The following is an 18,852-nucleotide window of genomic DNA, read 5'->3' on the forward strand; positions in this document are numbered from 1 at the left end:
GCAGTCTAGGCCATGTGTCTCTGTGGCACACAGGCCCTTGCGGGTGAGGAGGGAGTGATGACTTTTAGCTCTTTCCTCAGGAGGAATCAGAAAGGGCCTCATGGAGGAACTGTTATTTGAGTTGATAAGTGATCAGAGGAGTTGGCTGCCTTTTATCTGCATGAGAGAAAATCAAGAGGTCCCATGACAACTGACATAAAGTCTGAAGGGCATTCCTGTAGACAGAGGAGCAGGTTTTTCTGAAGGCCCCCTCAGATTGCTGGTCTTGAACGTCTGTGTGACAGTGCCTTTGGTTAGAGTGAGCCACGTACTCTTTCTGCTCTTCTTCCCACTGTCCTGTCCTCCCTAGAGGTCATTTGGACAGATGTCTTTCCAGAGCCCAGTACCACTCCCTACCTACTGTAGACACTTGGTGTTTTAGGAATTAACCTGCAGAGGCAGTCTTCACAGTCTCAGGATAGACGCAAAGTATTGTGCATCGCTGGGTGGCTCTGGCGTCTACCTTAAGCAGAATGATATGGCTTAGTGTTCAGGACTGCTGAGAAAAGAATTCCTACCTAGACTGGACATGAAATGACTGCAAAGGTCTAAAGTTCCAGAATGAAATTTAGCGTTCAGCTACCATAAGAATCTTAATGTCAAGTATCATTTAGTTTTGTTCTTTTAGATTTTGCTTATTGGATATTCATTGAACATATACTCGCCAAGAGTCACTCTGTGCCAAAGCCATCCAGTAGTGAATAACACAAGTGGCCAGTGCTCCTGAAGCTTGTTCTGGGGTGGGGGTGGGCAGACAGACAGCAATCAAGAAAATGAATACCAAAGTGAGATGATACCAGACCTTACAAGTGCTGTAAAGAATGTTCAGCAAGGCTTATCTGAGGAGGGGATATTGGAGCTGAGACCTGAAGGACAGGAAGGAGCCAGTCATGGGAGAATCTGGGAATCTAGAACCCAGGCAGAAGGAACTGCTGTGGAGAATGCCCTGAGATGGGTGTGAAGGTGTTGTGTTTAGGCGTGTGGTTGGAATTGGAGTAGAGCAAGCTTGGGGGATGGTGGAGAAATGGGAAGGAGCCTGATCATGTGGGATCTTTGAGATCTCGCTAAATCCTTGCCAAGAAGCATGGTCTGTATACTTAGCCCCTTTTTACTAGTGAGAAGGATAAAGCTTGGAAGGGTTAAGTGGCATGCCCATGGTCAAATCAAGATTAGAACTCAGTATCAGAACATCGAGTTGTCCACCTCAAATTTCTTCTGACACTACATCAGTACTTGGGCTTACTTCTCAAGCCACGGTTTTCCTTTTTGTCATCTACACTCTTTTACATTTCTCAATTTTTAACCCAAATTATTTTTCAGTGTGAGATCTAAATTAATATATGATCTTGAAAGTCAGTGATGCACCATCTCTAGTTGTTAATTTTAGAGGCTTTTTAGTAGATGTTAAAACAACCATTACTTCACTGACAGAATTATGGCAACATGTTATTTGGTCTATCCTTTGGGTCTCTTTATGTATCAAAAGCTTTGAATTTAATAATTGGATCCTGAGATTAATTCTATGGTTGTACTAGAGGAGTTGGAGCATTTCTTGGTTTATAAGACACATTAAATTTTTCTAAACTGTTTTACAGTATCTGATGTGTTAGAAAATTAAAGGCTCTTGGTTGGCATATAGCACAGGCAGATATTTGTATACCATAGCATCTAGGGTATTTACTTAAATTGCTTTTTTGGAAAATAATTCACGGGGAAATACAAACCGCATTTATTGTGTATAACTTTCTGCCACAGTTTTGTTTTTCTTTTTTTCCATTGCTCTGTCTTTGGTTACCTTGCTATAAGAGACCATGTTCCTGTTAAATTGCTGACTTACTGGAGTCGAATACACTTAGGTTCTGATTTGTGCACTAAAACTGAATTGGAGGAGCAGGTTACTAAATGAGAGGGGGAAACAGCAATAGAGACTTAAGCTCTGGGTATTAAGCATCAAGTTTTTTTAAACATTACTGTGATTTTTTTTTTCCATTTATTTTTATTAGTTGGAGGCTAATTACTTTACAATATTGTAGTGGTTTTTGCCATACATTGACATGAATCAGCCATGGATTTACATGTGTTCCCCATCCTGAACCCCCCTCCCACCTCCCTCCCCATCCCATCCCTCAGGGTCATCCCAGTGCACCAGCCCCGAGCACTTGTCTCATGCTGGGCTGGCGATCTGTTTCACACTTGATAATATACATGTTTCAATGCTGTTCTCTCAGGTCATTCCACCCTCGCCTTCTCCCATAGAGTCCAAAAGTCTGTTCTGTACATCTGTGTCTCTTTTTCTGTCTTGCATATAGGCTTATCGTTACCATCTTTCTAAGTTCCATATATATGCGTTAGTATATTGTATTGGTGTTTATCTTTCTGGCTTACTTCACTCTGTATAATGGGCTCCAACTTTGTATTATGTATCTGATCCTAAACTTTCCATATTTTTCCTAGTCAGTACTACAGAAGAAGGAAAGAAAAAGAATGTACAGTATTATTGCTCAAAGCAGAACTGTGGTTTTTGTTTTGTGAATTCAAATAATGGAATGAAGAATAGTTCAGACAAAATTAGAACTTGCTTTAGGGCACAATCAATATAGTATTTTAACAAGCTTAGTGTACTTGGAAAATATACATTGTATAAGATTTTCAAGCATACTGATTCTATTATGACTACTAACTATAGAAACAAAATGTAACAATATACTATAGTCAATAAACAAAGCTCTGATTAGACCATAATTAAGTTTTCTGAAAAGTTGTCTAAGAACTATGAATAAAATATATTTTTACATTGAGCAACAAAATATATAGCCAATGAAATTTTATCGTTGTAGAGAAAATGATAGGTGGGATAAAATTACAGAGTGAATTTTTACTACAACACATGTACCTAGTTTAGTTTCTGTACACCATTTGTTTTTTCTTCCTTTTAACTTTTCTTGAAAGTTAATCTTTTAGTGTTGCAGAGTGTAAGCCTTGGGCAACTGACTGGAAAGGCAAATGAGGAGTTTCTCTTGTTTCCCTGGAAGCCTAGTAAAATGTTTTAGGGCCCTGCCTTCGGGTACCAGGATGCAGTGGATGCTCAGAATCGTATGGCTGTGTCTCTGTTTCCACCCTGGGCCACCATCGCATGCCAAGGGTTAACGCCAGCAATGCTGGAATGAGCTGGGTAGAGTAGGTGTCACCAACATCTTGTAACCTGTGATGAAATCCTGAAATCAGGGGATTTCTCTGAGGAGTTAAAGCAAGACAAGGGCTAGAACCACCGCTGAAAGTCACGCTTGCTTATTTCTTGATGCTTTCCCAGTGCCCTTTTTAGTAAACAATTACGTTTTGATTCTCTGAGGAGCTAAGGTAAGCAAACTGTGTGAAAGCCTAAAACACTCTGATGGCGTTGTCTAGCACAGATACTGCAGCTGTATTTTGTATTCTTATTTTCTGCATCAGGCACGTGAACCTTACAGATGACTCATGTGAACAAACCGGTCTTCTTTCTTCTCACCTTCCCTGAAATTTGTAATCTTTGAACTAAGTGATTAACCCAGTATTTAAAACATTAATTCCTGTCTCCACACTTCAGTCAGTTCCACATATAGTTCTGCAGAAATTGCATCTTTGGGTTTTTTTCATTGCTCATGATTTTGTGAGTGCTTTTGTGTATGTATTTTTGTGTATCTGTCATTGTTGGAGTCTTATAGATGTTTTTGGCCTCTGATCTTTACAAACAAGTCTGATTTCTTCCTCCCATGCAGACCCCTCTCCCTTTCTCCTCTCATTAGTCTTACTTCAAAAATATATGTGATGTCTTTAAGCCTTAATCTCCTGAATAGATTGGAGAATCAGCTCCTCTTGACTAATCTCAAAGGACTTTGTAAAACAAAATGTTACTTAATTTTTGGAGAGAATGTTTTAATGCAGTTTATATATTTTTGGAAGTCGCTATAGATATCTCAAAAAGAAGAGCATGGTGGAATTTGGTTTAGAATCCAAATACTTTCTTCTGTTGTCCAAAACATAGAGGCAAAGATTTTTCTTTGCTTAAAGATGACTCTCCCTGGATGGTATAAAGTATGATGGTAGTTTGAGTGTTGTTCATTTTTTAGGTTAAAGGAAAAAGTCCCTCCTGGTTTGTTTTGACCCTAGTCATGGTATGCCAGTTTCATGAAGTCTGTTATGCACAAAAGTGCACAAAATGAAGATAAAGTGCCTCTCTTCAGCCTGACAAAAGCCATTCCTTTGCAGAATGGTAGCTGCAGCGAAAGTAAATAAGTGAATGGACAGCAATCACAGCCTAGTTGATGAAACTGTTCAATTAAAGCACAGGCATTTACATGGTGTAATTTCCCTAAATTGCCAATGAGCCCCTTTAGACACAACCAGTGTTCAAATTGATTTCAGCATTGATTTTGGCTGAAGCTGATAAATTTCTGCTTGTTAGTTAAAGTAATTTTGCAGAAGACTTTGTACTGCAGTATTGAAGTGTTCATTTAGCTGATGGTTAAAAGAGGAGTTATTTACAGAGGCCTGTACTGTTGTTCTGAGATGGGACAATTCCCCAATCATCTTTTACTTTTAATTTTTTAGGCTTCAGTATACCAATCAATAGGTGATTGAAACTGATTAAAACTTATCCAACCAGCTGCCTATGGCAGTTTAATTAGAAGCTGGATGATTCTTAAATTAAAGTTGTCTTATTTTCATTGCATAGCCATCTTCCAGAAGAGTAAGAGACTAACAGTGCTGAAAACTTAAAGTTTAGCTTTATTAAGATATCTAGCAACTGTTAAATCACTCAATAGCTATTCCTGAGGCAACTCAGAAATGTATTCAGAGGCTTTTGCCTTTATAAAGGTTGAAAGCAATAATGTGCTTATTTGCTAGCCAGGAAGATTTTTTTATGTCAAAGGGATAACCTCTAGGATAGTGATATATGTGTAAGAACCACCATTTGTGATATGTATCATATTACACATGCAAGATATATGTTTGAGCTTTACTTTTTAAATACTGCAGTACAGGATGAAACTAGTTATCATGATGTCCTGTGCATCTCCCTGCTGAAAACCATCAGCTTTGAATTTCTAGTTTTTTGTTGTGTTTTGAGGCCTTGATTAAAATCAATCTTCAGTGAATGAAACCCCAGTATTTTCATATAAATACATGTTGACTTTTCACCAGTATTGTGGGCAAGGTTATAGAAGAGAGATTTTTGTTTGTCTGTTTTGTTTTCCTCTCCCAGGGAAGCTTCCCCATACTCATTTTCTCTAGTGTGGGACAATTTCTTGAGTTTTTAATGGAAATGGGTTAATATTTCTGTCATAGGGGACAGATTGCATCTGGTACTACAGGGAAGAAGGGGATAAATGGCTCACTTTTCAGAGGTGCATTTACTCTTTGACCCACTAGGGTACTATTTAGTGTTCTAGGAGAGGTAATTTAGTAAATTGTACCCCAGTGGCCTGAAAAAGTTAATGCAACTCTGAAAAGTGAGTCATTCAATCGATTTTCCCTATTGCTTTTCAAAAACCAGCACTGACCATATCCAGAGAACCTTGAAGACAACTGAAATTAGAGGATCTAGAAGCAGCCTGATTATGTTCACACAGGCTTGTTTGGGACAAGCATTGGCTTTGGCTCCAGAGGAATTTGAACCCACAGCCCGGTCCAAAGCTTCAGTCAGTTCAGTTCAGTTCAGTCACTCAGTCGTGTCTGACTCTTTGTGACCCCATGGGCTGCAGCACTGCAGGCTTCCCTGTCCATCACCAACTCCTGGAACTTACTCAGACTCATATCCATCAAGTCGGTGATGCCATTCAACCATCTCATCCTTTGTCGTTCCCTTCTCTTCCCACCTTCAATCTTTCCCAGCCTCAGGGCCTTTTCCAATGAGTCAGTTCTTCGCATCAGGTGGCCAAAGTATTGGAGCTTCAGCTCCAACATCAGTCCTTCCAATGAATACCCAAGACTGAACTCCTTTAGGATGGACTGGTTGGATCTCCTTGCTGTCCAGGGGACTCTCGAGTCTTCTCCAGCACCACAGTTCAAAAGCATCAATTCTTCGGCGCTTAGCTTTCTTTATAGTCCAACTCTCACATCCATACCTGACTACTGGAAAAACCATAGCTTTGACTAGATGGACCTTTGTTGGCAAACTAATGTCTCTGCTTTTTAATATGTTGTCTAGGTTGGTCATAACTTTTCTTCCAAGAAACAAGCATCTTTTAATTTCATGACTGCAGTCACCATCTGCAGTAATTTTGCAGCCCCCCAAAATAAAGTTTCTCACTGTTTCCATTGTTTCCCCATCTATTTGCCATGAATTGATGGGACTGGATATCATGATCTTCATTTTTTGAATGTTGAGTTTTAAGCCAACTTTTTCCAAAAAAAGTTCTCCAAAGCTTAGGAGATAAGAATCTTGAAGCAGTCGTTAACCTCACTAAGCCTTGGTTTCCTTATATGTAAAGTGAGGCTAATAAGAATATCTGCCTTACACATTTTTGTGCAACTTAAATAGCTTCCTTATATAAAAAACTTTTTATAAACCACAAAGCACAATTGAATGTTACTTATTAGTAGAAGGAGGTTTTCTGAAATAGCGATTTTTCTATCTCATTTTGGAAAGTGACTTATTGTTAGCTTTCCACTATGAGCAGAGATGATATTGTAATCGAGCCATTTCAGGAAAGAAGTTTCCTAGCTAGTTAATCCTCGAGATACTCTTGTTTCCATCCCACATGTGTTGCCTCATTTTTTTCCCATCCTCATCATTGGGCTTTCTCTTGCCTCTGTTTTGCCCATTAACATTCTTTCAGAAGCTTTGATCAAGAGATCACTATGACTATAGCTTCTTTAATCTCAAATGCACTTGGGCCGTGTATTAAAAGACATTATTCTAGTTGATGTTAAAGGCTTGAATCAGGCTATATCAACTTACGAAAGAAATATGGAGGAAGTGATGACCACATTAACTTTGAGACAGATGTGGGAGTAAAAAAGAGAACCAAAGGAAATAGAAAGAAGAAATCATAAAATGTAGAGTTGAAATAGCTCTTCTCTGGTTGGAACTCTTTCTAACCCTACCAGAAACATTAGGTTGGTTTGTGAGCCCTGTGTATGATCAGCATCTTGAAAGAGCTGTTACTATGTGTGACCTAATAACATGTTTGATTTGATACTTAGACAGTCTGGGGGGCCCTGTTGCTTAACCATAAATCATTTTACAATCAGTAGTCAGCATTTGTAATGGGTTTTTAGGCAGAAGGAACGTTGGCATAGACTGCTATTTGAACTAGTACAGTTTATATGAAAGCTTTTTACAACTGCTGTTTACTTTGGATTTCCTATTTTAACAGCTAGAGCCCGGCTAATGTGTTTATCTATTCTGGGAGACAACAACTGTCAGTGTTGATTTCCCTGAAACTATTTGAATTTTTTTTTTCCCTGTGGATGGCTATTTTGTTATGTGACATATTGGTAAAATCCACCCCCAAAGAAACCTACCAAGAGAATAAATCTCTAAAATGATCAAACAATAAAACAAAATTTTCGTTAACTGAACCATAGCTAGTTTACATTTGGTTCCTGAAAGCATGTCATTGCATTAAAAGACAACATCTAGGGTTTTTTTAAAAAAAAATTAATCTCACAAAATAGCAAAATATTTTTGTTTTGTTTCTGTATGTATGTAATTCTTAAGCCAGACCTTAACTACTGGTTTCACCATTTTAGTGACTGGCTTTTTTTCTTAAGTTTCCCATTCATTTGGAGAATTTCCAACAATTGATAGCGCTCTATAAATAATTCACAGAGTAATTGCGTCCCGCTTTTCACTAACCTTTTATGCGGTATGCTCTGTGAGAGTGGAACTTGAGTCAGTGGCGTTTATTCCACATGGTGTGTGAGAGAACTGCCCTGCCCCCTTCACAGGGCAGCGGCGGTGTGTCATTTTAGTGTTCTTGTCTTGCTATCATGATTAAAAGTCATCATACGTGCAATTACTCTTGAAATCCTGGCTCTACGAGGCAAAAAAAAGGGAGGAGTCGTGTTTCTATAGTCATTTTGATGACTGTTTCACTAAGAGTGACATTTATCCCATGTCATATCATAATTTATGCTGAAATATGAAGTATTTGCAGTCAGATCATAGGTCAGTCCCCCATTCTTAAATTATATCCTACCTCACAATTAGAGAAGCATAAGTATTCCCTATTATAAATTCTTTCTTCTCATAATTGAAAATAATTTGATTAGTAAGTATTTAGAAATTAATATGCAGAATTGTGTCGTAGAAATTAGATGCCTGCTCTAATTGTATGAGATTGTACAAGCTTTATCAGAAAATATATGATCAGCTCTAGGTTATTTATTTTGTGAACAGGAGTCATCTGGGCCGATTCATATTTTTTCGGTTCTCCTAGAATTTGAAATTCTAAGCATAAATAATTTCAGTAAACATTGTAAAATACAGACGCAATTGATCTTACGCATGACATAAATTTGTGTGGGAGTCCAGATGTTGAAATGTGAACACAGGTTGCTTCTCCCTTATGTCCTGTGTGAATGTAGGACTTTTTAACATTTCATTTTCAAGTTTCTCCTTTTCCTTACACACTTTTAAAGATTCTTATAGAAATTCTGTTTAGTTTTTTGGATTGATGTATCTTTTAATAAAGTCTCATTAGGAATTAGATGAAAGTTAACACACCTCTAACCTTGTGTGTATTGTACTAGACCCGTCTTCATATAGAAAATAATAAGATTCGTTGCATTTGTCCCCAAATATTGCTTTTGAAGTCGGTTACATGTGCTTTTGGGTACCTGCCCTGAGCAAGGTACTGCTCTTGGCAGTGTCAGAGATGCAGCGCCAACATTCAGGCCTTGGGAGCACTGTCCTATGGGTTCCGTTGCTGGCATACATTCTGTACCTGCTCATCGCCTTCACTGATTTCGTCTCAGCTCCCTGATTGCTAGATTTGGAGTTGTTCGGGTCCACTCCTGATACCTCATCTCGATTTAATTTAATTCCTAATTGAGGGACTTCCCTGGTGGTCTACTGGCTGTGACTCTGTGCTCCCAGTGCCAGGGACCTGGATTTGATCCCTGGTTAGGGAACTAGATCCCACATGCTGCAACTGAGAGTTTGCGTGCACAACTAAGAATCCTATGTGCCTCAACTGAAGATTTCACATGTCACAACAAAGATTGAAGATCCCCGTGTGCTTTAACCAAGAACCATGCAGCCAGATAAATAAATAAAAATATTTTTATTAAAAAATTCCCAAGTGAGATTTTGTACTTTCATGGCTTTACATATCATCTATATGTTGATGAAGCCCAAATGTATATCTCCAGTCCTGTCCTCTGCCCTGAACTTAAGACTCATATCTAATTACCAGTTGAATGTCTTAGGCATTTGAAAGTTACCCAAAGTGGAGTTCTTGGTTTCTTCTAAAATCTGTTCCTTCTTAGTTTTTCTAATCTTTGTAAATGGAAACTTCATTCTACAAGCTGCTCATGACAGTGACTTTCCAGTCATTCTTCTTTCTTCCTTTTCTCCCAGACCATCCATTATATTAACCCACAAATCTTGTTGGCGTTTCCTCAAAGCTGTTTCAGCAAGCGGACCACCTCTGACCTACCACCATATTCTAAGCCTCTATTATCTCTTGTCTCCCAGCTACTATTCTGGTTTGTGTCCTTAATTTCCTACAAAGCATTCTCTTTACGTGACAGACAAAATGATCTTTCTGAATATAAACTCTCCACATGACTCTGTGACTTTTTGTATCATTCAGAATGATAGCCAAAGACCTCCATGGTCTAAATGGTACTAAACAATCTGTCTTTCCATTACCTTTCTAACTTTGTCTCCCACACCTAGTCTTCTTGCTTCTTCTACTTCCACACACATGTCAAATACACACTTCCACCTTAAGGCCTTGAACTCAACACTTCCTCTGCCCACAGTCCTCTTTTTCTGACTATCTAAGTGGTATACTCCTTTACTGCTCACATATAACTGAATGAGCAGTGCATTCCTTAATTTCCTCCTACCTATAATATTTTTTTAAAAATGCCCCTAATCCTGATCACTGTCTATATCCCTACCTTTAGTCTTTTTTGTTGCACTCCTGATACGTGACATATTGTGTATTTATTTGATTATTGTCAGTCTTGCCCCACTAGAAAGTAAGCTCCAGGAAAGCAGGAACCTTGTCTGGTTTGTTCTCTACCCCAGCCACAGTGCCCACCGTTGTGTTTGGCAGTTGGAGATGTGCATTATTTATTAAATACGAAAACTAGGTATCTAAGAGGAGAGTGTGTCATATACTGTGGTAGAATTTGGGGATACAGCAGTTAAGAGAATGGACCTTGACCCTGACTTGAAACTTACAATAAAATAGGATAAGATACAGACCCTATATTAAGAATTTATAGTATTGTTTGGTAATTAGAGTTTACAGTATCGTTAAATGAAGCTTATACTACTGAAGTTACATAACACTTTTGAAGAAAAATAATATTAACAGCAACATGTGACATATCATAAAACATCAGAGTAGTTGATGCCAGTGGATGAATTGGCATCAACCACAGGATAGGGAAATATAAGCCATAGAATAGGGAATATGATATGTGGAGTTTTAGTACATTCTTCTTCTGAATTCCATGTTCAACACTCACATTATCCTGAAGTAAACTTATTTCAAATCATTCCCTGTGCATACTCTGTCTGTACTGGAAAGAACACAAGCATTAAATTGAAATAGACCTGAATTTGAATCTTATACCTGCCATTCATAAATTCTTATCACCTTAACATCCCCAAGTCTGTTTCTGTCATTATCTGTGAAATGTGGCTTATCTTACATACAGCATATGAAAATGAGAATAATTCTGTGGACTCTTAGAAATTGTTAGTTCCCCGTTTCCTTTTTCTTTCTCCCCTTTCCTGACTACACCATTTACTTATTAACTCATAAATATTTGAGTATCTATGATGTGCTAAGTATTTTGCTGGATGCTGTATATACATTGTTGAATGAAGTTGATGTGGTCTCTGCCCTCATGAAGCTAAAAGTGCAGGATTATATATTTAAGGATGACTAGATAAGAGTCTTCTATTTCTGTTAATAAACACCATAATTCTATGATCTTTGCTTGCAGTTTTAGGTTTAGCCTCCTCATCCCCATGTGTCATAAATTATATCTGGCCAAAGTCTTCTATCTATGTCCCCTTTTCCACATCTGATAATACTACCTAGATTCGTATTATGCCCTCTTATGTAGCCTATAGTAACACCATTCTAAGTGCTCCTTGCTCTTTCAAGTAGTATTGTGGTAATCTGCAGCCAGGGTAAGAATTTTAAAGCCTGATCATACCACTCTTCTGTCCAAGAACCTTCAGTGGCATTTATCGGCCAGCAATTTGTGGATAGCAATCTTGCACCAATAGTACTGAAAGCTGAAAGACAGTGGTATCCTCACGAGATGAAAAGGAAATAACTGCCTCAGTTAAACTGTCATTCAAGAGTGAGGGCAGGGGACTAACCTGGTAGTCCAGTGGCTAAACTCTCTAGTGTCAATTTTGGGGTGTTCGAGTTCAGTCTCTGGTCAGGGAACTAGATCTCACATGCCGCAATTCAAAAGATCCTGCATGCCTCAACTAAGACTTGGCACAGCCAAATAAATAGTTTTTTAAATGCTTTGTGATGACCTAAATGGGAAGGAAATCCAAAAAAGGGGATTGTGTACATGTATCAGGTCTTCCAAGGTGGCGCAGTGTTAAATAATCCACCTGTGTATCAGGTCTTCCAAGGTGGCGCAGTGTTAAATAATCCACCTGCCAGTGTAGGAGACTTCAGAGATACGGGTTCGATAATTAAGTCAGGAAGATCCCCTGGAGGAGGAAATAGCAACCCACTCCAGTATTCTTGCCAGGATAATTCCATGGACAGAGGAGCCTGGCAGGCTACAGTTTGCAGGGTTGCTAAGAGGTTGGACAACTTAGCAGTTAAACAGCAATAACAATCCAGTATAGTAGAGGGAGAGAGGTGAAAAGTAAATGAATAAGGTGGTAGAAATAAATCTATATGTATCAATAATTATAGATATATGTTGACTGATATTGCCAGTTAGTAGATTGGTCAAGTGGAACTTAAAAAAATACAGCTATCTGCTGTTTTCGACTATTTTAGAATATATACCTAAAACATGAAGACAGAGAAAGGTTGAAAGGAAAAGGTCGGGGAAAAGATATTAGGCAAAAATTAATCAGTAGAAAGCTAGTGTGGTTATATTAACATAAGGCAAAGCAGACTTTAAGGCAAAAAGTTTTGTGGGTGTTTTTTTGTAATTTTAGGGATGAAGATGGAAAGGACTACTATATAATGATAGAAGAAAAAATATATATAATAGTCTTAAGCTTGTATATAGCTAATAACATAACCTTAAAATACATAAAGCAAAAAAAAAGCTTGACAAGGAAAATTTAATAAATCCACAATCATGGTAGGAGAATTGTCTTTCAATAATCAATAGATGAAACAGATAAAAATTAAAGATATAGAAGACTTTAACATCATCATTAACAAGTTGATCACATGATCATGTAACTCTTTATCAATCATATTGAGAGAATATACAGGTATAGAAAATTTAAGAACTGATTATATACTAGGGCACAAAGCAAGTCTCACTTAAGTTTGTAACTTACAGATCACTTTTTCTGACGATAATATAATTAGTTTAGAAATTAATAATAATAATGTTAAACCTCTCATTCATTTGAGAATTAAAATGCACTCATCTGAATAATTTATGGGTCGTGTAGCACATTATAATGGGACAAAAATATTTGCAACTGAACAGTGAAAAAATACCATATGTAAAAACTCATGAGCCCAGTCATACTTAAAGGGCTCATGAGTTTAGAAAAGAAAAGAAAAATTGGATATTAATAGGTTTAGAATCTAAACCAATAATTTTTTTAAAAGGGCAATTTATTAGTTTTTTCAGCAAATATTTATAAAATTTGCCCAGTACAGTGTTAGGCACTGGAGATGCCATATAGAGCAACAACAACAAAATGTCCCTGTTTTCACAGAGCTTGCTTTCTAGTGACTGGAGACAAATAATAAATTGAGTAGAGTGTTCATGAATTCTATGAAGAATAAAGAAAGAGAGAATGAGCTGTTCTACGTAGGATAGTCAGAGAAGTAACACTGAACCTGAAGGAAGTGATGGAACAAGTCAAGTGGATATTGAAGGAAGAGTGGTGCAGGCTGAGATGTAGGTAGAAAGGGCCTGAGGCAGAAAGATGTTTTGTGGAGCAGAGTAAGTATTGTGGATAAGGGAGATTTGCAGAAGCAGAAAACGGAGCTTTTTCAGTCTGTTTTAATGGTTTTACTCTTAAAACACCCAACTACCCTGGAAACTTTCTAGCTTCCTAACGTGTAACACCCACTTACTCTGTGCCAGGCGTTGTCCTCTATGCTTTACTTATTCTCACTAAACCTCACAAGTCTATAACATAGGGACCAATTTCCCCTTTTCAGGCTTAAGGCATGAGAGACAAGGTGAGGTTTGATAACAGTCCATGTTCACATTAAGTGTCAGAGCTAGCATCAGAACCCAGGCAGTGTCTTAGAGCATACAGCCTTCCCTCCTCCCCCTCCCCTGACAGGTTGGCAGTGCTTGCAGAATGCTTCCTTGCTGGGAAAGATTTAGTGTGACAGTCCTTAGCCTGATTGAAATAGGGCGGCGCCTTTGTAAGTTTTGAATTTTGAGTTTCCCTGCTCTAGAATGCAGTTAAGAAAACTTAAACGTTACCACATATTTTTTTAGTTCCTAGAATACACATGTTCTGCCTCAGTTCCAGTCTTGTCTTTGCCATTGACTGTGTATGCTTGGACCAGTTTTTTAACCTTTTAGATATTTCTGCCTTAAAAGGGAGGGATTAGATAAGACAGTGTTCAATATTACTGACTTGCTCAATGCATTGTCTGAATTTGTACTACCAAAATTAAGGGTTGGTACCAACTTTTTTTGTTTATTCATATGGAACCTATTGTTCCAAATGAAAAGAGAAAGTAAAGAAAGTATGAAAAGTATAGATGTTCTCTTTTGCTGGTCTGCTTGTTATTTTAAATACTCAAAAAATTTATACCAGGCTACTTAGCTTTTACAGTCCTAAAGTGTGTATAGATTGTGTGCTCAATTTTAAGGGCTGGTACTATTCCCAGAAGTTCTGTGCTGGTCACAAAGTGGAATGCTCAAGGACTCAGCACTAAAAATAACTTATAAAAGTGCTTCCTTCATGCACTCATTGGAACAGGTAATTACTGTGGCAACAGCAAGCTAATTTGAAGTGTTAGCTGTTAATTAAAACAATGCAGAGGTGTATAGTTGTCTTTTGGTGTAACCAGAGCCTCCATTCAAACTTCATTAATCACTTTACAGTTAATGTGTTGAGGAAGGTCAAGACAATTGAGATGCAGTATCCACTGAAAGTAAACAAATTCCTTGTCTCTGGGTAGAATGCCATTTGCAAAGTTAAGGGACACACTTGACTCTTACCTGGCATAGCCTTTGTCTTCCACTTCTTCTTGAAAATTAAATGTTAATTTGGTACTGTCATTGCACTGTAAACCAAGCCACACAGCGTTTTTATTGCTCGAAACTGAACCCAAACTTCCACAGATGAATAAACCTGCATCATAATTAAATCATCAAGTCTCCCGTTTTAATTCACTTGGAAATAGGAGACCCTTCTTTTGGAATAGATCGGCTTTCTTGATAAGCTAGTTAAGTTGCTAAACTGTCCAGTATGGTATATAGTATGTACTCGATTATTTGCTAATCATTTCCCTATCACTGCTATTAGTCTAATATAGCCAGGTGTTGCTCATTGTCCAGTGTAACAACACTGTTTTGAGTCCTTGTGTATGCATTCAATTATTTATCTTTACATTTCATTTTTTGTAATATAGAGTGTTTTAAATGTTGACATTGGAAGACACCATGATAATTCGAGAGGAAAAAGAGTATATCATTATTAAATGTTACGTGTTATATTACCTGGAATAAAGCTGCTAAATTCCTTCAAATCACACTTCAAATTGGCTTAGGCCAGCAACTTCTCTGTCATGCACTGAATAAATACAGTGTAAGCTTTTATATATTAATTTATGGCATGAGTTCAGACATATCATGAATTAAATCATGACATGTAGTTTCATACATTGTAAAAGTCCTATGTTAACGTAGTAAAGTAAGTGGTAATTTGTTGTAAAACCAGTATAACACAGGGGTTCCACTTTTGAAAATGTATATCACTTTATACAAAGTATACAATTTTTTTTAATTATTTAAGTTTTACAGTATTTGAATAGTATTTATATATAATAGGGAGGTTGGTGTTTAGAAAAAGTCTTTAGACATTTGTATAGATTAAAGTATTCTCTGGTAAAGTGAACAATTGATGATTTTTATAAGCTTGCCTTTCCTATAGTGAGATAGATCTGAATTTCTGTATAATTAATTGATAAAGGCTAGGTTTACCTTCCTTAATTGTCTTGACCTTTGTCTACTCAGGAGAAGCAGAATGAATTTTTTATAACAGTCCTATATATGGATTTATATACATATTGATATATGTTTTTTCTTAGTCATACCTGAATTTGTAACATTTTATGTGTGAAAAATTACAAATACTTGAACCATTTCTATAAGTCAGTAACTTTAAAAACACTTGTCAATGACTGCACAACTCTGTAAACATACTAAAAATCTTGAATTGTATGTTTAAAACAAGTGAGTTTTATCATATATAATTATACCTCAATAAAGCTGTTAAAAAATTTCAGAGCAACCACATGATTATTTCTAACAAAACAACAGAAAATGGTGCTACTAAATCCCAAATTTAGTAATCATTTTTAATAATGATGGGATATATGTTTTGTTTTTATTTTATGAAATAAGCAATTTTTGTAGTAATTCTATGTGGTAATAGATGTAAACTAGATTTACTGTGATGATCATTTCACAGTATATACAAATATTGAATCATTATGTTGTACACCTGAAACTAATACTGTATGTCGATTATATCTCAATTAAAACAATAAAAGAAATGACAAGTGTTTACTGCTAGGTCATTACCCAGTAAAATTTGGGAGCCTGGAAAATGTAGTTTGCAGCTTAGCATGTAAGGATGAGAAATTCCTGAGAAGCTAAATTTCTTTCACCCACATCTTTCCTACCCCAGTTACACCTTAACATTAGTTTGGATTAAGAGAAGACCAATTTGATCTTGGGTGATATGTAAAATCTTTCGTGGAGCAAGATTTTACTTCTTCCAAATTAATTTGTTTCTTTATACTTATATGAACTTGCCATAAAAAGTGCTTGTTTGTGTTATGTGGTTTGTTTTGAAATTTTTATTTAAAGCGTACTGTTTCTGGATAGTGGTCAGAATGTGCAGTCAGTGCAGTACATGGGCACACATTTCATTTCACATAAAAAGTCTTGATGAGATGTAATGGTATTTTATTTCTGCAAACATTATTCCCTTAGTATTTTTCACAAATGAATGTATTCATATTGCTTGATTTAAATTGTAATTATTTCACTGTATCTGATCATTTGAACTGGTCTCTGAAGTTTTTTAGGAATGTAATTTTTTTTTTTTTTTTTTTTTAAGAATGTAATTTTATTTATTTCTGGTTGCACTGGGTCTCCTTGCTGAGTCGGCTCTTCTCTCGTTGTGGCAGGCAGGGGCTACTCTCTGGTTTGAGAGTGTGGGCTTCTCTTTGCAGTGGCTTCTCTTGTTGCAGAGCATGGGCTCTAGAGCGTGCAGCCTTCCGTAGTTGCAGCAGCTGGCTCAGTAGTCGCGGCTCCCTGGCTCTGGGGCACAGGCTCAATAGTTGGGGCGCAAGGGTTTAGTTGCTTCATGGCATGTGAGATCTTCTTAGATCAGGGATCGAACCCATGTCTCCTGCATTGGCAGGCAGATTCTTTACCACTGAGCCACCAGGGAAGCCTTGTTCTGTAGTTTTCTGAAAAATACTGAGAGATGCTAGCTTTTAGAAAAAGATAACTGTCATACTTGGTCCTTGTAACTCTATGACTTCTTACATGAATTTATATCTTCAGTCATGTGTTTTGAGATTATTTTAATGGAATGTAGGGATGCAGTTTATCTGTGTATATAATTGAGATAAACGAAAGGGAAACCTCCCATTTTATTTGGCTCTGTACCGTGCTTAGCAGAGAACACACTGCCACATACCGTGACAGTATGTTGTAAGGGATCTGGAGCCAGAAGACTTGGGTTTGATGTCTAGTTCTGCCTTTTATTAACTTGTGCCATTGATAAACTGCTTAGCTTCTCTATGCTTCAGAGTTCTGGGCTCTAAAAAGTGGATAATAATACCAGAATTAACTCAGAGTTATTTTAAGGTAGTACATAATGAATCACTGTGTAAACCATGGTCCTCAATAGAAATGGAAATTACCACTGTTATTAGTGTTCTCTAAAAGTATCATATTTCTCTTACTGAGGATGTATTCATATTTATTTTATGTCCTTAGCCATTTTGGAGGTTGTTTAGTAATCCCAAGTGATTTCTTTTTTCTTTCCACAGAGCATATCATGTCCCAAGTGGGAAAATACTAGCTGTAAAGGTAAGTGCTAGATAAGTTTTATGAATTTCATGAGTTTTTTGATGCTTACTGCCTTCTCTCCCATCATGACCCCTGTTAGCTTGAATCATAGGTATTGTCAAAGAGGAAATGAAGTGGTTTAAGGTTTGGGTGGTGGCTGGTGGAAGCTCTGGCCCTGCTGTGACCTTCAGGATCCCCGCACTGTGATTTGACTCCTCATCGCCCATAGTTCTTTCCATGTTCTCTGCTCACTGCACCACTGTCTTCCTCATCTTACAGTTCAAAAACTTCGTAGTTGTTCACTTCTTTCTTTCTTTCATCTGCCACATCCCGTAAGTCACCATGTCCTGTCAGAAATTTCCCCTGAAATGGGTCCGTGTGTCACTTTCTTTCTGTTCTCATCCTCGTTACCTTTGCCTTGTATCAGGCTCACATACGTCGTACTTAGACGTTTATAGGAACTTCTTCACTGTACCTTTCACCTGGCCACTGGAGTTGAGAAGTTGAACCCCAGACCTGATGCATCACTATCTTGGCATGCCTCTTCCCTCAGCCCCAGTAGTGTACAACATAAGGCCTTTCTTTACGGCATTCTGAGAGACCCTAACACCACACCATCGAATAGAGTCAAGCGCACGTAACTCAGGGACGTTCTAGGCCGTTACCTTAGATGCTCCTCGCTTGTTGCCCTTGTTGCCCTTGTGTCCATAATCCACACTCCATCCCTGCCGTACTCCAAGATCCCAGTTCTGCCCGTGCTACTTTGCGTTTAATTTCTGGCCTTGGCTGTTGGTGCCTGATTTTCCCTCATTTTATCTCAGATTTCCCTGTGGAATCTCTGAATTGCACCTCTGACTGAACCCTGTACTACCTCAAATTCAAGTCCATAGAACTCCACTTGCAAACTGGGCTTTTAGCTAACAGACTGGTGAGGCCAGCTTCATCCCTCACTCCCCTGATTAGTTAGGCACTCTACAGACAGACCCCTAACACACCTTCCAGCTACATCCTCTGCTTTACCTGCCTGTTGCTCTCTGGAATGCCCGTTATCCTCAGTCTCTTAGTAATGAGAGCTTTTTATTTTTTGAATGACTACTATATGCCCGGTATAATGCTTGATTCTATGTACCTCTTATCTTT

The 18,852-nt window shown here is 37.7% G+C and overlaps 1 protein-coding gene across 6 annotated transcripts in view; it reads left to right on the forward strand.

Moving 5' to 3' along the window:
• Nucleotides 1-18,852, forward strand: part of MAP2K5 (mitogen-activated protein kinase kinase 5) — a 261,289-nt gene that overhangs the window by 67,313 nt on the left and 175,124 nt on the right. For all 6 annotated transcript variants that reach the window (XM_043470889.1, XM_043470888.1, XM_043470885.1 and 3 more), the window contains one exon: nucleotides 17,694-17,733. In XM_043470889.1, the coding sequence (XP_043326824.1) occupies nucleotides 17,694-17,733 (40 nt within the window). The remainder of the gene's footprint in view (nucleotides 1-17,693; nucleotides 17,734-18,852) is intronic.

The sequence above is a fragment of the Cervus canadensis genome, chromosome 6 (genome assembly GCF_019320065.1).
Source record: "Cervus canadensis isolate Bull #8, Minnesota chromosome 6, ASM1932006v1, whole genome shotgun sequence".
NCBI classification, from domain to species: Eukaryota; Metazoa; Chordata; class Mammalia; order Artiodactyla; family Cervidae; genus Cervus; species Cervus canadensis.